We start from the raw sequence: 25000 nt of genomic DNA on the forward strand, positions 1-25000 counted from the left end.
TCATTTATGTATGGGTAGGTATTTAATAGGGCTCGTCAAAATAACTTGGATAGATCCACCAAACAGGTGATATGACTTATTTTAAGTGTTTATTTAAGTGAAAAGTTGTGAAAGATGCTGTAGCCCTTCTGTCGATATGTGGACGTGGTGCTATTTTCTATGGGTAAGGGTTTGGTCCCAGGGGAGGAGCCTTCTTGTATAAAAGAAGGTTTCAGTAGTCCTAGGGGCAGTGTACAATAAGTTTAGTTAAAGCAAAAACATTTCTTCAGATTCCCAGCTTGAAGACGCGGTAAAAGAAATTTGAAGTATTACTCCAAACATTAGACAACGAAGATTGCTTGGAGCTCTCAGAGAAGGAGGATTTCAAATCCAGCTATGGAGGGTTCGCGACTGCCTCCGTACACTAGACCTACTTTGGACTGCTCTTCGCTGGCCCACTCCAGTTTACCGTAGGAAGTACTCAGTACCAACACCAAACGCCTTATGGCACATAGATGGCAATCACAAGTTGACCAGGTACAGGTTTGCTGTGCATTGCTGTGTCGATGGGTATTCAAAGGTCATTGTGTATGCCACACTAACGGAGAATAATCGAGCGGACACAGTGTTGGAACTGTTCATCAAAGGAGTGCGAGAATTCGGCTTACCCTCAAGAGTAAGAAGTGATCATGGATTGGAAAATGTTGGAGTGGCAGAGTACATAATAAAAAGTCGTGGAATGGACCGCGGAAGTATCATAACTGGAAGCTCTGTCCACAACTCCCGAGTCGAGCGAGCTTATAGAGATATTTACGCTGGTGCCCTTTGTCATTTTGCCAATATCTTCAATGGAATGGAAGACATGGGTCTTCTTGACCCTTTAAACGAAGTGCACTACTTTGCGTTGCACTATGTTTACATGCCACGGATAAATAGGGCATTGCAACAATTTACTGGTCAGTGGAACAATCACCTTGTTTCTAGGGAACACCAGTTCTCTCCACTACAAAGGTTCACTTCTGGTATTTTGGAAAACATGCACTCTGGATACTCTGGCGTTGAGAGTATTCTTAATGCAAATGAAATTCCATTGTACGGACTTGATCCAGATGGGAATTTTCCATTAGATGACGACTATTAGGTCTCAATTCCAGCAGTTGATGTTCACCTTACACCACAACAACTGCAAATTTTGGATGTCTTCTGTCACCCTTTGAATGATGATGGTGAACATAGTAGAGCTCAATATTTGAGATGCATAGATTTAGTTGTCACTCAGTTCAACATACAACAACGATAAGAAACGTTTTTTGAGATGAGGTTGTTTTGGTGGAAAAGACATTTGAAGACAGATGTTCCTAGTATCCAGCTAACTTGAAATCCGTTGTTGACAGAGTGAAAACACTATCAAAGTAGCACTACTTATTGTGACACTAGTAATATATGACTATCGTTTAATGTTATGATGACTTGTGGACGGGGTAGCGTAGTTTGCTCTAGGACTACCAACTTCAGTGAGAGATTGGAAACGTAAACAGAATGAAATTTATTTTATGCCTTGATATTGCCCTACTCAGAACAGAGCAAAACAAACGCATCTTACAGTTAGTTTTACAATATCAGAAAAATGATAAATTTTGAACGCAACAAGACCGTTCCTAACAGCTGTATTTGCTCAAATGTCAACTTAACGTAGATAACCAGCATATTATTGCAATAAAGCCGTTGGGTAACAATTTTTCAGTATGGTATACGGGAATCGGTGAAAAAATAATTTGTGCAATATCGATATATAATGTTATGTTTTGAAAACTGAAAATACCCGTCACAAGCAGCAAACACAATTTACAGCAATGGAGCATATAGGAAATCTCCTTTAAAACAATTTGACACAAACCTGACACATAACAGTCGTTGTTGGCAAAATGCATATCACACAATATCCATTTCCCAGTAATCTGATGCGAGTATTACACTAAACTCCTCTCTAAGTTCGGGGAATGACAGGTAAGTCGAGGGTAATTCTAACACTGTATTACAAGTGTACGTGTATTACAAGTACATGGTTCATATGGCACTTCACATTACACTCTATTCAGTTAACTGTGTTTTAAATATAAGTGCTACACGGCCAACGTTTGTATAAACTTAACCTTTCCTTGTACTTGTACATTTCATTGCCGTGACTTTAACATCTTCAGTTACCACGGCCTGCTCCCGTCTGACCTTGTAGCTCAGTCGGTAGAGCGGCGGAGATCTAACCCGAAGGTCGTGGGTTCAATTCCCACCCTGGCCAGAGTTTTTCTCTGTCCTTGTGTGGAACCATTTCCATCAGTAGGGCTAACGCTCACATGGTTCATATGGGATAGAAATCGAGCACTTCACATTACATTCTATTCAGTTAACTCTGATTTAAAAAAAAAATACTGTGCTTATATAACTTATATTCAAATTAATGGGAAGGGACGTAAATAGATCGAAGCAAAATAAAAAAAATCTATAGAAAGGAAATAAAAATTACGACACAGAAATGAAATAGATGCCTTACATAATAAAGCTGTTTGAATATTGACTGGAAAGGCGCGCCATAGCATTCGGAGGAAGATCAGTTATAATTTCCAAAGTCACCATTGACTGAAAACACCACTTAATTCGTTTAATGGAGCTAACTCTCACTATTTCCTTTTATACATTTGCATTTTTTTCTTATTTCATAAAAAAAAAACAGCTAATTAAGCAACAAGACCTTATCCAGCTTCACATTAAAAATGACGTGGATATCATAAACAAGCTGCGCCTTAATAGTCAAGCAACTATCGTCAGCATAAGCTCCAGTCAAGATGGTACAATAACTACCACTGACGGACAAGAACCTCTCGATAATGAGCTGTACTTACAGACAATGGCTACATGCAATCGAAACTGGGAAATTCCTCGCGATAGGATCACCATAACACACGAAAAGCTCGGAGGAGGAGAGTTTGGGCTCGTAAATAAAGGATACTACTTACGAATTGACGGACAGCAGCTGGCAGTAGCTGTCAAACGACTCAAGGGTAAGTGCTGTATTGCTCTAAAATTGTCGGCGGAGCAGCCATTTGACAAGTTTTGTCGACGCTCAGCAAAATTGATGATTCTATATATGACTGCAAAGGGACAGTTTAACGGTTTTGCGCATGACCAAGCTCTGGCTCTAGGAGTAGACTTTACGGTACTTTTCTTACTGAACCAGATGATGTTCATTAATCACAGAAGACATTGCGAGTTTATATAGAAAATATCAAATTTAGTTTTGGCCATCGAATTTATTGTACGGGACGAACATTTTATTCTACGCACGAGTTGTCTATTCGCCTTAAGTAGGTTCATAACACAAAGGAATTCGAAAAGATTGCAAAAGTAATTCTAATTCAACTTCTATGGCATTGTTTCCGTTTCCCGCATCAGTGCTTTCGATTGTTTCAATAACAATGGATTTAAATGGGCTGACGTGACATCCCAGAGACATGAAAACTAAGTGATTGTTTAACTTAATAAGTATTTTTTTTTGTTCTTTTGATTATAATGGAAGAGATCTTGAACTGCTGTTAATCTCACAAAGATGAAAACGATGCCGATACCGTAACGATTATTGCGATAATGCGCTATGCACAGGACTGTGACAAGATTGTGACAAGATTGTGACACGGTTGTGACAAGAATTGACAGGCTACAATCAGGTGCGACATTTTATGACAACTACATAAAATTGCGTTAGGTTGGCGATGCTGTGTGTATCCTGATAAACAACATGTCCTCTATATCTGAAATGACGATTATCGACAATTACTAGTTTTCTCTGGATTGAATTTTATCATCAATTTGGAGTACTCTGTACCAGAACTTGTGGTAGCGGAAGAAAAGAAAAAAACGTAAAAGTTACATTCCTGGACAGGATTTGAATCCGTAGCACCCACTTTGAAGGAACTGTTTTTATCCACTAAACCATCAACTGTCTGACAATTGTTCTGATTAGTTACCAATACTAATTACAATATATAAAATCATTGCTGAATTGTGGTTAAGTCTAGTGCTTGATTTTAAAATGGATAGCTTTCCCTTGAGGTTTGGTAACCGACATTTTCACCTGTTTAAACTTGATTCTTAGTGGGTGATAATACACGTTTACAGCGACATTCGGAAGAAAAGAATATTGATATATTAATAAAAATAATGTTCTGGTAGTATGGTGTTGTTAATTGAGCATTGCGAGGTTCGAGTTCTGCGAATTCAGGTATTGGGGTTCGGATTTTAAAAATAGATATTGATTTCTCATAATCCCTATTAAACGCTAAGCGTCCTAAATTGACGATAATAGTCGATTTAGAGCAAATTAGGAATTGTTTATAATCGTCATTTCAGAGGTAGAGGATGGGTTGATCTAAAATGCCATCCTCGACGGTCATTAATAACTAACCGTTCTCGAACGAGTACCGAAGATCAAAGACTCACGTTCACCCTACAGGCATTGCGTGCCGTAGGAACAATTTTCGTATGTGAAAATTCCGCCAAAGCTGAAATTCATCCAGGAGATCGCTACGATAAGCAATGCGAATTTCCATAACAAAAAAAAAAAAAAAAAAAAAAAAAAAAACGGTCGAAAAGCCTGCCGGTTGAAGATGGGCCTTTAAATAGCGCAGATTAGTACTTAACACTACAAATACTACAAACGATACCACTTGGGTTGCATGGAATGACCGGTTTTATCTTCCTTGTTTGGCCCTGAAGTCGGAAGTTTTGTTATGATTTGTCATAGTGTCGCACCTGATTTTAGTCATAACCCAAGACGATAGGCCAGTTTTGTATTCTAACGGCAGGCTTGGATAGAGCATGAAATGGAGTCTAATGCGGGGGAATCTTTTCACATGAAAATCATTTCTCCCGCCTTAGCTTCCATTTCATGCTAGATCCAGTCTAACCGTGACAATGCGAGAATGGCCTATTGTCACATGACCCGCGTTTAATGAATGAGTTGCCAAGAGTAAGAGTCCAATCCCTTTATGTAGTACGATGATTCTGCTCAAGCAAACCATTTTAATCTCCTTCTACCTCAAGGCAGCTGTTTTAATGCTCCTCTTCCATAGAACGCAGCAGTATCTGTTTCGATGGATTTAGATAACTCTGAGCATTCATATCTGACATGCCCCAGCTGTTACATGTCAAACTACAATTTAGATGAAGAACTACATGTATCAATTAAAGTCACTGGATCTAAGCAAACGTTTCAAGCTAATACAATAGCGTCATCTTCATATACTAGTTTTCTGTAGATCTGATCTTTGGAGAAGGTCTTTGAGGTTTTAGCAAGAGAAAATGAGGGGACAGAGAGGGAGGCTCCCGGTCCAGTCCTTCGGATATGTCACGAAAGTTATTTGTAGTCTATCTTCCGAGATGTCCGCATGCACGCCAACCTCGGTCTGATGTTTGAAAGAAAATAAATATTTATCAGCTTTCCACGTGCGCCGCCATTTCCTCTTTTCACTAAGAACCTGTGAGCGCGTGAAGACTACATGCGGACGTCTCGGAAGACAGACTTCCGCTAGAACAAAGACTTTCTCTCCTCTAAAAATAACTTTCGTGGGCATGACATATCCCGGCCAACGCCCTGAGCCTCCCTCTCTGTCCCCTCATTTCTCTTGTTGCAATATTATTTGAATTGCTGAGTTTAGAAATAGGCCAAAAGCCAGCTCATACACACGTAAATACAACTGAAAAGGCTTTATTGAGTTATTTCCTCCAGATTTATTCCTAATTTTGTAATATTTTTAGACCATTTCACAATAAATTTTACGCAAGCAAGAAAGTAAATCAGCAAATTTTGTCTCATAGTTCACGGTTATTTACACAAAAACTTGGCCAAATTGATTTCTGATAAAACTGTGTCGAAAAAAGCGTTGATCTCTTTCCAAAATAGTTTTTTGGATGTCGAATAACTTTTCGCCATTCATTTTCTTACAGCAACTTGCAATGTTTGCCCCCTGGCGATCCCAGACCCTTTGCGTATAAGGCACGGATCCAATTACTGACAACTCATTCATTGGTCTGGCTCCCACGCGTCTCCTTGAGCTCGGTGGTAGAGCATCGGAAGGTCGTAGGCTCGAATTTCTCCCGATCATCAGCGACTCGGAATCTCCATCAACATTCGTCTTTTAATTATTTTTCGCAGTTTACATCGTAGTCTACTCGAATGAGAAGCGCCTTCTTTTATACAGCTAACGCGAGAGACATATCGTTGTCTCTCTTTTGCTTGACCATTGTGTCGGTTTTATTTAACTCTGTAACGCAAATCTTCCCCCTTACCTGTAAGCACATGAACTTTTTTCACAGATAACTCAGACCAACGGGAACGAATGTCACTCATTCGTGAGTTAGAAACGCTTATTCACGTGGGGCGGCATCCAAACATTGTGAGTTTGGTTGGGGCTTGTACATTTGAAGGTGAGAGAAAAACCACTTAATTATCACTATCTTCATGATAATTAGCAAATCTCCTATTTTAAGCCTTGCACTTGATTCGTGATGTCCAAAAATGCCTCTAATTGGACTGATGCGGATTTCAATAAGTGTCACGTACGTAGTCTCTCCTTGCTCTTCTCCCCAACTTTAACATCACTCGTGTTTCGGAATACAGACAAGGGCAAACAGAAAAATTACACTAACTTTTACTCTTACATGATTGTTGGAAATAGGTAGCAACGGGTTAGACTTGAAGGGCCACTTCGTGTTGGATGCTAAATTGGCCGTGCATCTAAGTGAGTGCATTACTGGGCATAAGTGCATTGTGCAGAGATTAGTTTCGTCCACTCGAGGATGTTCTGAGACGATTGAAGACACTCTGCATTTGGCCGATTGCACCATTTGTCTGCGTAAACTGTTCTCAGAGGTCCCCTCTTTCTATTTCCGCAAACGTTGCCATCATAGAACACTTTTGATCAGTTCGTACCCGCTTTCTCTATCCACAAGGTCCAAAAGACGAGAGTCAGCGTCTAGTGGCTAAGGCAAGAGATTCGCGATAGGTGTCAAGTTCAGACAATATAGTTTCAGTCGATGTGCTTTATTAAAAATCTTTAACTCCCAAAATATCTGTTTGGTATTGCTTCGGTTTTTTAACTATTTTGCCTGCAGAACATTATTCCATTGACTGACTGATTGATTGATTTATTGACTACATTTTTTTTTTCCACCCAAGAACCTATTTGTGTTGTCATCGAGTTTGTCTCCGGTGGAAGTCTTGACAAACTACTCAAAGCAAGCCATGTTAAAAACCCAAATCCAAATACAGTTTACAATAACATATGGTCGAGACTGAACGAGAGAGAACTGTTAAACATTGCTTCAGGCGTTGCTAATGGTATGAAACATTTGGAAAGTAAACAGGTAAGAAGAATGATATAATATTGTAATACGCATTTGTGTATATTATATTGTATAGTCATTTTTGTGTTTACTTGCATGCTTATGTTCACCGCCACAGCGCTCATTTCCGAATCGGCCTAACTGACTAAAGTCATAGTTACAGGAAAGTAAAGGCGTCATTAGTGAGGACATCATGTAAGGTTATAATTTTCTTTAAGTGGGTAAAAGTGAAGCGAAATGATGAATTTTAAGTGCCAAGTCCTCTAGCCATCGGGCACTTATAAATCAAACATTGTTTTTTCGGAGGAGACGGGAAAACCGGAGCACCTGGAGAAAAACCTCTCGGAGCAGATTACAAAATTAAGAAACTCAACCCAAATATGACGCAGAGTCTTGGAATCGAATCCGGGCCACACTGGTGTCCACTGCACCAGCCCTGCTTCCTGAAACCATATGACGTATGAGATCTTAGATCAGCGCAGTTCTGAATGTTATTTGAGCAATAAGGAGACAAAAGCCTGAAAGTAACGGAGCCAAATCCAAAGAGCTGTAGACAGACGAAAGGAAAATGCCTCGAATGTCAGTGAAGTAAAGGATTTTTATGCTTCATGCTCCGTACGGTCTGTTGGGAAGGCATTGATCTGGGCGAGCTAAGTTTGCTGCGACGCAGATAATACCACATATGTTTGGGATATTTTGGCCTAGCCCATTCGTTTATTGAAAATCAGCATGGTAACCTAGGAACTACCCAAATATAGAAGACATGATCCCAGCAAAGATGAAGGGACACACGCCACATCCCTGAGCGAGGGAACGAGTGACAGGGCCCCCCGCCCGAGGCCAAAGCAAAACCCTTGTCAACACAAGAAGAAGGTTAAGGCAAAAGAGAAGAAACGAAACTTTCACTACATGGCCCCTGCTCATATAGCCAACTTGGCAAAAGAATCATAATAATGAAACTTGGATGATAAAGCAGAAGTAACAAGAATCAAAGACAAATAAAAGGACGTGTGTCACCGAGACACCGAACATGAAAAAAGGTCATCATAGACAAGTGCGACTATTCAAAAACGGGTCGCACAGGGTACAGAACGACAAATCCCGACGGTAATAAGTAACTAAACTTCGAAGGTAAGAAATAGAGGGCTGTAAGAGCGAAACCTCGATAAGGGGCGAAAACGTGAGGGTAATATGTAACCTCGAAAATAATAAACAATAAACTTTGAGAGTGAAAAAATAACAAGTCTGTTAAAGCATAGTTAACTGCCTAAAGTACGGCTTATTTCTAAAACAGTTGTCTTCACGCACGCTTAGACTTCAAGAAAAACCATGCCACATTGCGCGAAAAGTCACACGAACGTCGATAGCTTATAGCTTTTCAGCTGTGATCGCTAGTTATAGTACTAACACAGGAAGAAATTATTTGCAATTCGGGATTCAAAAAAGTGCAAGACCCCACAAAACAAGCTAGCACAATTAAAATCTGCTGAAGAAGTCGAAAGCGCGCCAATTATCCAACAAACCACGAAAAATAAAATACAAAACAACTGAACTAGAGTCAATACTTATCTTGTTCACGATGAAAATGTTCCGTCTCGTGGTAGTAGCATATAATAAACGAGCCATTCGACAAGGAAGGAAAAAAAAAATATTTGGCTCTGTTGTATCAGGCTCCGCCTAGCTTGCACAAATGGCGAATGATCTAGAGAAAATCCCGGATGACAGAAATGCCCAAACTGCAACATGGGAGATAACTAACTAAGCATGTCACATTCAGCATAAATCCATTTACTTCCTCTGGGCAATGAATTTCTTTTTTTTTTTATCCCTGATAAAGTATCTAACGGCATATCACGCTCTGCATTGACATCACGAGACTTAAACTGTATGTTGTTCTTTACTCTCGTCAGTGCGTACATCGTGATCTCGCCTCAAGGAACGTTTTGATCGGAAATGGTCTGGTAGCAAAAGTGGCTGATTTTGGAATGGCCCGAGATATTTCCACAGATGGGGAATACATTAAGACAACGGAGGTACCTCATACTGACCATGCAATTGCATTTATGTTAAAAACGTAATTAAATTGATTACAAGTATTAAACATAGGTCCGACATTATTGGGTGGAAGTAATATTTACAAGGCTTCCGGTAGTCTATCAGAGTATTTACGCATAGAGTGTAAGTCATTGCTATGCATGCCTTCTCATGAAACTGAATAGAATTATATACTTCGCGTAAAAGAGGAGGTGCACTTGCCTTTCAAGGTAGATCACAGCAACTAGTTCAAATGAGAGAACGCAGTTAACCGCATGAAAATCGGATGACCTGACCACTGAATTTGGATTATTGAGATGAACACGGAACCACGGTAGAAACCAGCTTGGGGAACACCGTATATAATTTAGAAGGCAAATCTAGTTCCCACACCCCTTTATGAGATTTTTAACAGTCAACATCTCTCCTCCAAGGGAAAAATCCCGTGGTTGTGGATGTCGGTGGAGGCTTTGCGAGGGATCAGCACAATCAAGGGCGATGTGTGAGTTGAGTATTTTTTTGCCATTTAATATCAGGTCAATAGTAATGTAGAGAGTATCCTACACGATATTTTTATTTGAACCTCTCGGCTTTTTTATTCGTAAGCTTCTTTTAGAGCTCAGTTCTATTCAGTTTTGTTTACGCTAGCTGCCGATCCTCACAAGTATAGCATGCAGTAGTCTGCAGCTTCTACATAACAGCGCGTATCATTAGAAAAAGAGACATCTCAAGTGACGTACTAAATACTCTTGACTGGAAGGAATTGTTGGCAACGGGCCTTTTTTTAAAGACATATGCTCTCGGACTAATTAGAACAATTAAAAATGCATTCTAGTTTCCAAGTGTTGGCATAATATACTTTCCAAATATTTTATAGAATATTTTCATTTTATTGGGAGCAGTAGTATCCTCTCATGTGGCACTAGTCTGAACAAAAGAACGTAACCTTTAGATATTCTTAAACAATAGTCTATTTTACAGTTATGTGCGCCAGATACCTGGCGAATGAAATTGAGTCTAGAGATGACCTTGTTTTTGATAGATGTTAATTCCAACTAATTAGCATGAGGACAACATCATTAACATAAGAAAAGCAGGGAGGGCTGTATCATACCAAGGTCAACACCAGCCTCACTTTCGTTTAAAGGTCAGGTAACTGACAGGCGCCTCAAGGTCAGTGTGAGTACGGGCCTACAAAATTCGTAGTCACTAAAAGAAGGAATGACCTACAATGATCTACAATGATCTACAATGACCTACCATGAGCTACAATGGCTTACGATGACATGCTACAATGACCTACAGTGATCTACAATGACCTACAATGGGCTACAATGGCCTACAATGACCTACATAGAGTTGTAATGACCTACAATGAGCCACAATGGCCTACTTAAATGGCTTCCAATCAAGGAGAAATACAAAAGAGGATCAGGGTGAAGAGTTTGGTGAGCGGAAAACATCCACTGTGCGTTGTCACGCAACGCTTTTAGTCCATTGCATGACAGCCCAAATGACGACAGCAATTACGCACGTGGCCTTGAAGGCAGAAACAAATTGCGAAAAGACCCTTGCATGGTCTTCCTTTGTTTTGAAGTTAAAATGAATATGTACAAATATCAAGGCTTCGCTTGCCAAAGATAAAACCTTAATTACAGCAGGAAAAAAAATGAAGAGAAGAATATGAATAAGTTATTCTCTCCACAATGTTTTATTTGGTTCAGAGTGCACAATGAAAAATTTCAACTTGCTCAGCAACGAGGTCTTGATTGGTTTAAAGCGCAGAATGGAATGTTTTTAACGTTTGTACTGTAAACATGCTGCAGTGCCCTCAGTGCTGCAAATTATCTTAAAAACCTTTTATTTTAGCTCATTACAGGTCATTAGCTAAGTTAAGCTCATAATGTACCTCATTGCAGGTACCGCAAATAATCCCCATATTGGACCGCAAATGATCCCGGAACGCAAATGATACCCATTTTGGACCGCAAATGATCCCGAAAAATAAAGTAAGGAATGGACCCGTACAGGTCCCTCGACATGACTGCATTGTCTCATTCGTCCAATCACAGCCACGCCTCCTTCGTGTTGACAAAGTTCAAAAACACATTTCACGAAGGTGGCAAGCATTAACTGAAAGATGCGAGAGTGAAAGTCGTAGTAAACAAACTTTTGCGCATTCATGCCACTTTTATCAGTTAATAGGATTTTGTACGTAGTAGGCTGTTCGCGATTGAAACTTTAATTATCAAGCCTTCAAGGAATTAACACTAATTATGCATGATAAAAAAATTGAATGGGCGTTCTCTGGCTAAAAAAACATTAAAAGTTGCTGCAAGGTTTCGACCACTAGAGCTGAGGTCTTCAACGGGAAAAAGATGAATGAAGTAAAAATTCGGAGAATATAGTGAGATAAAAATAATAACAATAAAGTGAAATTAGGGAAAAAAGGTGATTAAGAATTTTTGTTGTAAAGTATGCGGTATTGTCCTGGAAGTGGGCAAGAGTTATTGTTCGCGTCAGGCGTGGTAAAGGTGTGCCAAGATTCTAGAAATTTCCTGATGCGGAAATTTCCTTTGTCACTGATCGACAAATTTTTGACGTCAATGACATGGTTGTAAGACCAAGCATGATTGGCAACTCTGGAGCCTTTGGTCGCTGTCTTCACATTTCTAACATGTTCTTTTTTCCTCGTGTCAAAGGATCTACCAGTTTCGCCAATATAATGCCAAGAGCAACTGCCACAGGGGATTTTGTAGACAACATCGGCTTGTGAAGCTAATGGGGGTCGTGACTTAGGAATCGGAAATTGTTGTTGGAGCGTTTTTAATGGCCTATTGACAACGTTAATATCGTATGTTTCTTTTTTATTTACGGAAGGGACGCAAAGGAGTTATATGGCTTGGGCGGTTCCACTAATTTGAAAAACATACCAACTAGTTCTTCGGGGGAAGGAATCATGGAAGATCGGGTTCTTCTTGTCTTGATATTGTGGATAAATTTAGAAGGACTGTAAGGCTAAATAGACTTTGTCACGTTCTCGACTTCTTCCTTTTGTGGTGTTAGGGAGGTTCAAAGCTCTGTGTAAAAGGGCTGTCGTAGTGCTTTCCTTGTGTTTACATGATGTCATGGTGGGAGTTAAAATCTAGGTATCTGTCAGTGTGTGTTGTTTTCCTGTAAACATTGACATGGATGGCCCTATCATGGCGAGAAACTAAAGTGTCAAGAAATGGAATTTGGCCATTAGCCTCGTTATCCCAGTTGTTGCTAATCCATACATGGAAGAGATCAAAGAATCAGCAATTTCTGCCTCAGCTATTGCCCCGAAAGTGTGGAAACGCTATGTTGATAATAGCTTTTGCATTATCAAGAAAGATGAAATCCCAGCCTTCCACAACATACTCAACAGTTTGGATTCTCACATTTCCTTCACTATTGAACACGAGAACAATGGCCAAATTCTATTTCTTGACACTTTAGTATCTCGCCATAATGGGAAATTCTTCTTTGAGCGTTTTTAATGGCCTATTGACAACGTTAATATCGTGGAGTTGTATGGCTTGGGCGCTTCCACTAATTTGAAAAACATACCAACCGGTTCTTCGGGGGAAGGAATCATGGAAGATCGGGTTCTTCTTGTCCTGATATTGTGGATAAATTTAGAAGGACTGTAAGGCTGAATAGACTTTGTCAAGTTCTCGATTTCTTCCTTTTGTGGTGTTAGGGAGGTTCAAAGTCGATGTTGTCTACAAAATCCCCTGTGGCAGTTGCTCTTGGCATTATATTGGCGAAACAGGTAGATCCTTTGCCACGAGGAAAAAAGAACATATTAAAAATGTGAAGACAGCGACCAAAGGCTCCAGACTTGCCAATCATGCTTGGTCTTACAACCATGTCATTGACGTCAACAATTTGTCGATCAGTGACAAAGGAAATTTCCGCATCAGGCAATTTCTAGAATCTTGGCACACCTTTACCACGCCTGACGCGGACAATAACTCTTGCCCACTTCCAGGACAATACCGCATACTTTTTAACAAAAATTCTTAATCACCTTTCCCCCCTAATTTCATTCATCTTTTTGCCAGTTGAAGACCTCTGCTCTAGTGGTCGAAAGCTTGCAGCAATTTTTAATGTTTTTAAGCCAGAGAACGCCCATTCAAGTTTTTTATCATGACTCATCCTGGCTGCGTTCCTTCAATTTCTCATTAATTATGCAATTAAATTTTGTTTCCGTAGTTTGTCAACCGCATTTTTTTTTATTACCCTGGGTCTCCAGAGGCGACTGTTTTCTCTCAGATGCGCTTTATTACTGAATTTCACTGGCTTCAGTAAGTCCAGCAACAAAATTATCGTAGCACAATATCCTACGGGAGCAAAGTTCATTTGCATGTTAATCCCTTGAAGGCTTGAATCAATGCATTCATGTCGGGAGACCCAGGGGAATCAAGAAATTTGCGGTTGACAAACTACGGTCTGCCACCCCGGTAAGGCTGAGTTTGTTATCAAAGGTCGAAGCCGTGGCCACTTTACCGCCTGACGTTGCAGGACTGCCATTGCGTTAATGGTGGGTTGAAATGAAAGTGAAAATCTTTGTCAATTGATTCCGATGTAGAATTGTGACCGTGGGAACATTTTATCCAGGAATATTAGACTCAAATTGGTGGCTCCTGAGAATTTAGTCTCCTGCCTTGGAATTTTACTATAACCGTTGACAACCGATGCATTGAAAAATGGCTCAAATTCTGCAAATTGCGTCGGATCTGGAATTTTAACCAGTCAGGAAGGAAGCTACTCGCAGTGGCCTCATGTAGCAGCTCTCGTAACGTATAATGTGATTGGCTCGATACCCTAACCCAAAAACAAAAGACTAAACAATTGAAACAATGACTTAGACTTACAAAAAATTGAAGCTGTTTACAATACCAAACAATAGCAGGTTGCAGGGGTATCCCATATTATACGGTACGGGAGCTGCCACACTACAGTGGCAATACGGTTAGGGTTTTTAATTGAGAATTTTATCATATAAGTCCCATACAAATCACACTGAGCTTGGGGCACCTTTGGGTAACTAAGCACATGACTGTGAAAAGGTCTATTCTTGCCCAACTCTACTCGGACACCATCCCGTCATCAAAATGTAAGAGACTTGTGAGAAAACATAACCTGTTTTTGCTTTACCATATTGAAATAATTAAATGATGACATGATATTTTCCACTTTGTTAACTTTTGATTGTATTTGTATTATCTGCTCTTATCATGCAGTGAATCTCTTTATAAGTACATAGTATCTCTTATTACATGTTTGGTGTGTAGTATCGCTGAGTATTTCTACTCGTTGTTTGTATTTTGACCCGCACTAGCGGGCTCGTCAAAATACAAAGATCGAGTAGAAATACTCAGCGATACTACGTACCAAAACATCTAATAAGCTATTTATCATCCAACTTGTCTTTTTCACTAAATTTTTAGCTAATGAATTGTAAACAATCGAGAACTTCAAGATGATAGATAGCCAACGAGGCGCGCTGAGCTGGCTATAATCATCTCATAACCGACAAGCGCGAGTGGCCGTGGGAAGGCCATTTCCGAGTTACTGTTTGCCTCTGGTTCAAAACGAATCTTGGTGCTATTAAACCACTCACATGATAATGAGTTTGATTTACATGAAAATACACCACTCATTTCCATTGAATAGTTGTGCACAAGGACTCGCTTTAAAACCGAGGCAAACAGCAATTCGGAAATCGAACGCTAACAAATTATAGATAAATCTTCCCTACTTTATTTCATACAAACAAAATAAACTGATTCGTACGGTTGCTAATATTTGCAGACCATGGTATAATTAAAAACTGTTCACCGAAGTGGAATATAGACTAAAACAGTGGGATAATATAATAGCACAAAAAAGATAATTTTAACTCATTTATTCCTACAGCGATTACAAAATATGTTCGGGCGCAAATCACTCGCGAGTTAGGGTTAGGGTTAGTAACTAATGAGAACGCGCCTTCAACCCTATGCACTGTTTTATAGTACCTACTAATAGCTTATATACCATGGTGGCTAAGCTAATCAAAGCGCAATAATTGCTTTATCCAAGGATCTAGCTTTTAATAAATCTTCTTATTTTATTTTCGACCTCGGATGTCGCGTTTGTAGCTTTCTAACTGGTTCACTCAATCTCGGTTATCAGCTCATATACCTGATATGGAAACTGATTCCCTAGAGTCCAAGTGGCACTACGTGCCTCGTTGGCTATTTACTAGGGACCTTAAGCACGCGAGTTTTTGAGACGCGGACGGCAACCGGAAGTGACCTGTTTTCCCTTTCAACTTGTCTTCACTCTACCACATTTATAGTGCTAAGTATCTTTTCTCCATTAGAGAGGATTAGTATAAAAATCTAGGAGACACCACTGTCCTGGCACGCGAAATGTTCTCTTCCGGTTGCCGTCCGCGCCTCAAAAAACGCGCGTGCTTAAGCTCCCTATCTCATATTCAACCCGCGCTCGTGGAAGAATTGTTAAATATTTATTATCTGTGTTTAATTCAGGGCCTTTTTGGAAACAATCAGTTCACTAGATGAGTGGGCCACCCTATGTAAATAAATGTTCTATTTCATTCAAGATTTACCAATTTCTTGACAATTTCGTGTTCTTTATCTCGTTAGTTGGTCGTTCGGGGTTCTACTGTGGGAAATAGTCACCCTTGGTAAGTCTATGAGGCTGTAAATTGGAAGAAGAGGCGCCAGGAAGATGGATCATCCATCTATTTGTTTTTTTTTTATTCAGTTTCAATGCAAAACGATATTTTAATAAGTCCTAAAGCCAGGATCTGATGATAAGAGTTTTCTTGAGAGATGGGAAGATCCTAGATCTCCGCGTATAGTTATTTCAATGTGGATCAAGATAAAGCAAACTTGGATGCGAACGGGCACGGTTTAGCTGTTTCTTTTTTGGCAATTGTTACTCTCCTCCAAAATTCCGGAGGAATATTTTTCTAGCTAGCCAACCAGTTAGCATAGTAATGGAAAACAAACAGATAATCAGAACAATGTCATGTTCTCTTTCGACGACCATTCGGGATGCCTCACGCCCACACAGAATTGAAATAATCTCCTGGTACACTTTTCAGGCGAGCTACCTTACAGAGGTGTGCGAGGACTTGTGGAGCTTCATGATTTACTGCAAGACGGAGTAAGATTAGGAAAACCACCCCAATGTTCACAAGAGCTGTAAGTTAACACTATTTGGTATTTCCAGATGTCCATAAGCCAGAATTGTCAATCTCTATCATTTGTGTTGGCCTATACAGGGGGTTTCTCGAAAGTTCTGAAACGTTTCGTGTTCAGGAGTATTCGGGAATCATAAATCCCTCTGCTGCTTCATGTAAAGGCCGTTTCGAGGCATGGAACTTTGCTATCTTGATATATACTGTTTTCTCTTTCGGGTCTTACAGCTTAATACGAGAATCCTAGGTTACAATTGGCATTTCGGGCCCGCAAAGTTACCGGGACTTTCAAAAGAAGGCCCTAGATCCCGCCATATCATGGCCAATTAGATTGGCTCTATGACCACAGCACCTCTGATTGGTTCCAAACAAAATAGCCGCATGAGAGATTGCTCGTGCTACATGCAAAAGATAGTGGACAGGGCAAGGCATGCAACCCAATACGGTCACGTTTTTTCCCGCCAAAATCAAGTAGTAGCCGTCCTAAAGGTAAATGATAGGGAGTTTAAGCTAGGACAACGGCGACGTCAACGAGAACGTCACTCCAAAATATATACCTTTTCTCTATCGCAAGTATTTTGCGACTATTCCGTCTTGTTCACCTTGTACAATACGGGAAACTGAACTATCCTGTAACTGGATGCATGGGTACGAACGATTATTAAGTCACAATAGAAATTTGATAGAATGTGACAGACCTGCATGGTCTCCCTTTTGTAGGTTTGTGGTCACAACATACAACCCAGCAGTGTCAAATCTTCAAGCAATACTGACGCGCAACCGGAGTTTTATTCAAAACCAGCCTCCATTACTGGCAAACATATTCAAGAAACCTCCTTTGATATCACACAAGAGGGGTAAATCTTTCAAGGAAATACTCGTTAAAGCAAAACTGTGAATTGAAGGTTTTCGAATTATCTGTAACCACAAACCCACAAAAGAGAGACGGTGAGGTCTGTCACATTCTTTCAAATAAATCATTTTTATATGCTCACGTTGTCGTCAAAACCTAAAATTTGGTGCAGATCGAGACTTCCGGGTTATTTACCTCTGCTATTACTTGTTGCTAATTCGACGTATAGCACCTTTGAGGAGGCGTTAGATCGCATGCTATCCCACTCAGAACACTAACTAGATTTGTCCTCAGTGGCTCAAAATTCACCCTTACCACGACAGCAAATCTGTAAAAAGAAGCAATATGTTGCTCGTTACTGGTTTAAAGTTCTTTCAAAACAACAAAAATCTTTTGGAAAAACAGCAACTTCAGGTTCCATGAACGACGACACGTTTCCTTCACGAAATCTTAATGTCTATTGAAGTTAGAATTTCATTATCAGGTTACCACAAAAGCCCATGACTGGGAGCGTACAACTTAACTGAAGTTGAGGAACGGTGTTTTTACAGACCGAATTATTTTTAGATCGATTTTTCAGCGATACCAGACCTTTCCAGCTAATCACAAATCTTGCATCAGAAATTATTACCCATTGAATTGAGAATGGTCTCTTATGCATATGTAACCCAAATCTTATTTAAGAACTCGTCTAAAAATAGTTCGATCTGTGGAGACCTAGTACTGGAATTGTAGGCTCCTGGTTAAACATCGTCTATTATTCGTTTATATGAAGGTAAACGTTGTAACCTCAACTTCCGTTTTTAAGTGACCGTTGTGCATAAAAACGTGAGTCATTACATTCGAAACGTAACGAAGTTTCCTACGAATTTAAGACGATCATATCTGTCCATTCTTAAAAAAAAAAAAAATTAATGTTTTTGTTATGCTTCTAGTTACGACATCATGTTGCGTTGTTGGGAGAAGTGTCCTGATAATCGGCCAACATTTGAAGAACTTTTTGCGACGTTACAAGAAATTCTGCGGACAAAAGAGGTGAATCCCTTTATCATCTGATAACTGTTCTCTGCTGCTAAACTATAAACGTCATTATTTTTCTAACGCTTCTTTCTCTCACTTATTTCCTTACCTCGCAGAGAACATACATCAATGTCACTTTGGGAAGACAGGTGATATCCTGAACCAAAGGCTTCCTGGGTCTCAAGGCTACAATGGTGCTCAGTTTGCGATTTCCCGTATAAGAAAAACAACCATTCATAAGCGTACAAGCTTTTGACTGCCTAGCAAAATCTCTGTCACGTAAATAATGCTGTACCATGAAAATATGAGTTGAGAGAGCAAATTTCTGTGCCTCATAACACTTGTTTGAAATAATTTCGAGACAGCAGTCCATAACCCAGAAGTGTCGATCCGCGGTGGAATGCTGCCCGTCATTTTACGGCATTATCTATTTTTTGAACTGTCACTGCTAGATTTTTTTTTTTTTTTGCGGGAATAAACGTGGTGGCATTATGTTCTGTGCACGATCCTTGATTTGCGGCATTTAGGCGACGAGCAATCCCTCGTGCGGCTACTTGGTTGCGGACCAATCGGGAGCGTTGCGACCATTAGTCTACAATACTCGTCACATTTGTTGGAACACCCATCCCCGTTTCCCCCTTCCTCCAATGTTGATTTCCACAACTACTAGTAGTCGCCCGAAAAATTCTCACCCAATATTGAATTGGGGGAAGGGGGATGTGGTTTAAGCTACGATCTTGTAACACGATGATTCTGACCATTCGCTAAGTGTTCCGACTAAATATGTCTGGTATTGTAGGTATCGGAGAGGCTGAACATTTACGCACGCATGCGCTGACGGAATGTTTGAAGACGAGACGAGAAAATATGCAGTACCTCCAGACGTGGCGCTGGAGCGTCGTACCAAACGAGTCATCCCGGGATTTCAGCCCGTGCGATCGCTTTTGGACGCAGTTGGCCCTTCGCTGCTTTCTGCTACCGACCTCGCCTCCCGGCTAACATACATAATATATACAGATACATAACTAAATATTAAATAATATTTAAAGATATATTAATCAAAACGAAAAGCCGCTGTACAAAATCCGGCCCTGGCTTAGTTTAAAACCAGTAAACTCAGTGGTACGGGAAAAATCAGGTAACGCATTTCGCAACGTACCTAGTTAATACGTAAGAAAAAGAACTAAGACCATAACTGGTTGTTCTAGGTTTATGGAGGGACAGAATGTAATTTCCACGAAGATCATGCATAAGAAGAGAACGGGAGAGAAAACGTATTTTTCATATATGCAGGACAAGCCTTTTCTTTCTTTAACTACTTTTATACAATAATATGAGGAAAATTTGAATGCGCTCATTGCATAGAGATGTGGAGTTTGATTTAAGTGGTACGTAAGAGGACAGGTAATCGCAAATAAAAATCTCATTACTCTCTTATTTACATTACACCGTTTCTTTGACAAGAAACTACTAAAGGCCAGGCCGAATTTCCTATTTAAAAGGTTTACGTTAACAGCACTCACCTTGGCTACACTTTAGTATCCGCCTAGAAATCGTCTCGCTACTTTTTCCTCATTTGATGATATAAATATTGCATTGTTTGCCCGTGAGTAGTCTGGGAAGGATAATTGAACTTCGGACGATAATTTTACATTTCCTCTCGACATGTCCTTGCGGGATATCTTCATACCTTCGCAAAATTTGAGCGTCATTTTTCGAAAATTCACCGAGAAAGGCGATCCTGAAATTCATAATAATGCTTTCTCAAGATGATCGGTGCAAGAAACCAGATCAAAGGAATTCGAAGCATTTGACTAGTCTATTCGAATCTGCCAATCAGTGCAACGCGACCGTTGGCTTGCCAACGCTTGGTTACGGTCGCGTGGCACTGAAGGTCAAATTCAGCGAGGGTTTGAGGACATCTCTAATTGATCGGATGCTGGTGTTTTTAACGTGAGAATTTCACTGTTCTGGTGTCAGTTCCCGCTTGAACAAGACGAGGTCCTGGCCGGCGGCTCGGTGTTTCCTGCCTTTTCAATTTTGTGACTCTCTAACAGACGGTCGAGAAAAGATCTCGCAAAATGACGCCTAAAACAGCTCGGAACGACCAAAAAAATAACACAGGACTCGGTTGACACTTTGTTTGAACTTTCATTAATTATTTGCTTTCAAAGTTTATTGCAGAGCAAATCGCATTCGCCGTAACGACAGAAGGTGGTCCACCTGTGGCAGATCATAAAAACATCTGCTTGGGAAATCGTCCCTATGAACGAAGTAGGTTTTGTAACAAAGACCTTCAAAAAGGCATTGACTTCGCAAACCAGCCTGATAAAGAGACGATAACATGTTGTACATTATGTTTTTAAGGCAACTGAAACACTTAGCATCGTCTTTTTCCAGTGTAGGAAAGTGCGAGTGCCATGTTTCGGCACATTTCGAGAGGCACAAAAACGAAAGCCGGGGAAACATATCGCCCAGGGGTTAACTCTTCTCTGAAATACATCTTTATATCTTTTGTCGCGAGGAAATGTAAAATTACCATCCGAAGTTATGCTATCCTACCCGCGTTTTAGAATATTCCCTATTTTCCGTATTTTAGAACATTCCGTGCATTCCGCATTTCCGCCGTTCTGCCATTCCGTTCCGGCATTCCTCCATTCCGTCGAATAGGGTCACCATGCGTTTAACTATCACCCAGTTCCCTTTCCATGTATTACCGTATAGAATTGAATATTTTTGCTGAAAGATTACGACGATTCGTTGAAGTAGAAAAATTTTCCATTTTCATCGTACGGGGAGAGCCGGGAACCCTAGCTACAGGAACTCCCACCTCTCCCAAAAAACAAAAAGCAAAAACAAAAACAACAACAAACAAAAAAACAAAAAACAAAAAATTATTGATAAAACACATCTTTAAACGGGGACTTATATCAGCTGCAATTCCATTGTTTAGACTGAGTGTAGTGCCCATTGGTGAGACTATAAAACTAAACAAAAGCGGGAAGATTTCGGCGATTCATTGAAGGAAACTTCTCACTTTTAACTCCGTGTAGCAAGTAACAAACTGCCAAATAAACAGACTCAAACGCAAAAGAAATGGCGTTAAACTGACTTACATCTAGCTCCTTCTCCATTTAATTATTGCGTAGAGGACAAATTTGTGCCATTAACCGTTTCTAGAACTCTGAATATCCACGAAGGCTATAAATTTTCTGACAACGCGTACAGGAAAAGTCTTGGCATCAGTACGCGAGCGAGGAAACCAATTCACTGCAGCGGTGTCAATCGCAATTTCTAAACCAGTAAACAACAAAGAATATGGTAACCTTGCGTTTATTGGCATCTAACTCAAAAGTAAAACTTTAAATCGTCTCCTCGCGATACCGCAATCCCCTCATCCCCACGACATTTAAAATAAATAATTATATAATTGTTTAAGACTGTATGAGGAAAGAACATGCTCTTTCACCCTACACATGCAAGTTCCTCCCTCTAGGCTTATTAAAACTAAAGCATGGGGGAAAACTCCAGGAAATTCTCCTGGCTCAGTCTGAGAAAACACGAAACCTTACAGTACGAATATTAAAAATATATTCTCCGCAATGCTGACAAAATGAAATTATATTTGAAAAGTCAATTTCAACCATTTATTTCAAATTGGTGGTGAGTCCTTGAAGGGGCAGGTTAAGGCCTCGTCTCTAAGCATTTTCTACTCGCTCGCTGACATGCATGCTCGGCGCTTCTGCCAAATTTGTAAACATTGTCAATATAAGAGTTAATGATTATATTCTTTTATTATTATTATTATTATTATTATTATTATTATTATTATTATTATTATTATTACTATTACTATAATTATTATTATTATTATTATTATTATTAATCCATAATAAATATTACAAAGTATTACAAAGGTTATTATATGGGGAAATAAGAAAAAAACAAAACAATACTGTAACAACTAGAAACACAAATATAATAACTGAAACTATAACGAGAAAAAAGATAGGAAGAAAGAGGAAATAAAACTTACTTATTAATTAAAAACCTCCACAATGCTTTCATTGTTTTGAAGCTAAAGCGAATTTACCTGTCAAATATATACTAGTGAGGCATGAAAGACAGATACAGAATCATCGGTAATGTGTCAGAAAGCTTGGAAAAAATTCTATTTTAGGAACTTTGTTTTACAAACCCATATAAAGTACCTAGGAATTAACAAATAGCAGTTGCTTTTTTTCTCAAAAAGCTCCGATTTCAATCCTAGCGCTGCGGCTGGGGTGAAGTGGATAGGCAAAGCCCCGGAAGTCACCTGGCAGGCTCAAAAAGATGGACGAATGCAAGCTCTTGCGCTTGAAGTTACAGGAGGTGCACACAAGACATCATTTACAGTGATTCCTATTTTCCCCAAGAAGTCATTAGTAGCAAGTCTTCTTTGGAGTAATTTGAACTGAAAAGCAATTACTTTAGTTATTTTGTTACATTGAAAAGGGATGCGGTATGCTTGCTTCCAATCATTATCATTACTTTCCAGGTCGCATCCTTTGCAACATTTGTCTTGACTTCAGATTGGACATGTTTGTTTGACGCCGACAAGCTTTTCGTAGACCGTAAGACCCGTAAGACGAATCTGTTAGACTTGTTAGACTTAAAAAAAAAAGCATCCAAAAAGCGTTGGAAGTTTTCATTCCTTCGTGACAGATCCTTTTTTGTTATTATCTCTTAAAGTTCTTAATGCAATGGAAAGATGAGGAAGTTTGCTTTGACGTCAAAACGTTATTTAAATTCCTTAAAGGGCAAAAAGGTATTTGTGTCCTTCATCACGTTCCCTAGGTTTTCGACGCCTTTAGACTGCAGTGACCATGACTTTAAAAAAGAGACCTGTCTCTTGTCAACTCTTATCAAGGAGTTATACCACAGACTGGTGGAATGTACTTATTTCTGACTATATCTTTTAAATCTCGATCATAAAGACATCCAAAGTAGAAAAACATTGGAGGCAAAACGCCACTGTTAATGTTGCCATTGAAGATGGCGGGACCAACGAAACGTTGTAATTGGTCGTTAAAGAATAGTTTCCACATCCTTTATTTCCTGGATCAAGATGTATTTTTTTTTATCCAGGCTGGGATTAATCGTAACTCGCAGTAAAATGCTAACCGTTTTTAAATGGTCGCTTAGACATAAATACTGCTTCTCAGCGCTATGTGAAATGGGTTCTTTATAGAATTAAACACTGTTTTTTATCAGCGTTATTTGTGGGCAGTCTTCAGTTGCCATACACCACCTGAAATAACCGCTGTTTCAATTAAGTGCGTAAACGTAATAGAGAGCTTAACCCTAATCACTAAGCTGAGCATTTAACCCTAAACACTAAAAATTATTGTTAACGTGCAACATATATATCTCCCAGAGGAGGTTGGACAGCTGTCACGTGATAAATCTCGACCAATGAGCAGCGTTCATACAGATCTTCATGTCGGACGAAACGTTCCATGGAGAAACTCAGAAGCCCTCGGTTAATTCGGCATTTTTTCGCTTTGGTTTATTGATAATTCACCATAAATGCGCCAGATTAAACATATTGGAGTTGTTTTTCATTGCTATGAAGGCAATTTAAAGGTAAGACGAATTTTAATCGTACATTTTTATAATATTTTACGAAGTCCCACATTACATTGTTTTGTTGACACGCTTCGAGTGTGCCCTTTTTAGAAATCGATTTCTCGCTTTGTGTTCACTTTAGAGTCTTCAATTATGGAACACTATATAGCATAACAAATGGGTTTTCTATTTTATAGGTCGCCCCCCCTTGCCCCCGCAACGGATTTTGAGTTATTGTTGTCGAAATACAGCAAAACGGATTGCAAGATTTGTTGTGTTCGCATGACATAATGGCGCGGAATGTTACCTCTTTTCGAAGAGTACACGGGGAAAATGTGGCCAGATAAGATCTATCTTTCTGTTTTTTGCTGAGCTAAATGCTGCTGAAAATGTATGGAAGCTCAAGGAGGCAGCACATATCATCTGATGATACGCAAGGGAAGCTCCCAAAACAACCACCAAGAGTCAGTTCAAGCTCGAGGAAAACCCCGTTTCACTCTAGAACCGGAGAACCATTGTTGTGTATGAAGTATTCTTGTTGATCAGTCAATTGTCCCCACAAGAGATAAGAGAGAGTGGTTCATGATAGAAAAACTTTTCGATTATTTAAGGTTTTTCTTCTTTTAAGATTCAGAACTCGCTCATCAAATAAGATTTCTGTTAAAATTTGTGATATGGTGCCAAATTACAACTGCTGATGTGGGTTCAAAAAGGCTCAAAACAGTATTGACACTTTAAATCGACTTGATTAGTTGATGGGTTATAATTACTACAACAATACTGTATCATGCTTCCATACATACGTGAAACACCAAAATTATATTTGTGCTGCCATTATTGTAAAGTGATAGCATGAAGGAATCAATTGCTTA

At 39.6% G+C, this 25000-nt stretch overlaps 1 protein-coding gene and 1 long non-coding RNA gene across 7 annotated transcripts in view; both read left to right on the plus strand.

Annotated features, from left to right (window-relative positions):
- The window catches only part of LOC137971980 (fibroblast growth factor receptor 4-like), a 93263-nt gene extending 73020 nt beyond the window's left edge, over positions 1 to 20243 (plus strand). For 3 of the 6 annotated variants that reach the window (XM_068818752.1, XM_068818751.1, XM_068818750.1), the window contains exons 7-15: positions 2708 to 3035; positions 6346 to 6456; positions 7208 to 7395; positions 9285 to 9407; positions 9843 to 9910; positions 16089 to 16129; positions 16553 to 16652; positions 18437 to 18536; positions 18638 to 20243. In XM_068818752.1, coding sequence (XP_068674853.1) covers positions 2708 to 3035; positions 6346 to 6456; positions 7208 to 7395; positions 9285 to 9407; positions 9843 to 9910; positions 16089 to 16129; positions 16553 to 16652; positions 18437 to 18536; positions 18638 to 18682 — 1104 coding nt within the window. In that variant the 3' untranslated portion in view covers positions 18683 to 20243. The remainder of the gene's footprint in view (positions 1 to 2707; positions 3036 to 6345; positions 6457 to 7207; positions 7396 to 9284; positions 9408 to 9842; positions 9911 to 16088; positions 16130 to 16552; positions 16653 to 18436; positions 18537 to 18637) is intronic. The other 3 variants (XM_068818748.1, XM_068818747.1, XM_068818749.1) reach the window with 1 other exon arrangement.
- A 3765-nt stretch (positions 20244 to 24008) lies between these two features.
- The window catches only part of LOC137971992 (uncharacterized), a 1248-nt gene continuing 256 nt past the window's right edge, over positions 24009 to 25000 (plus strand). The window contains exons 1-2 of the long non-coding RNA XR_011117015.1: positions 24009 to 24146; positions 24326 to 25000. The exon at positions 24326 to 25000 is cut by the window's right edge and continues 256 nt beyond it. This is a non-coding gene — a long non-coding RNA (uncharacterized lncRNA). The remainder of the gene's footprint in view (positions 24147 to 24325) is intronic.

Source organism: Montipora foliosa, chromosome 9 (assembly GCF_036669935.1).
Source record: "Montipora foliosa isolate CH-2021 chromosome 9, ASM3666993v2, whole genome shotgun sequence".
Taxonomy (NCBI): Eukaryota; Metazoa; Cnidaria; class Anthozoa; order Scleractinia; family Acroporidae; genus Montipora; species Montipora foliosa.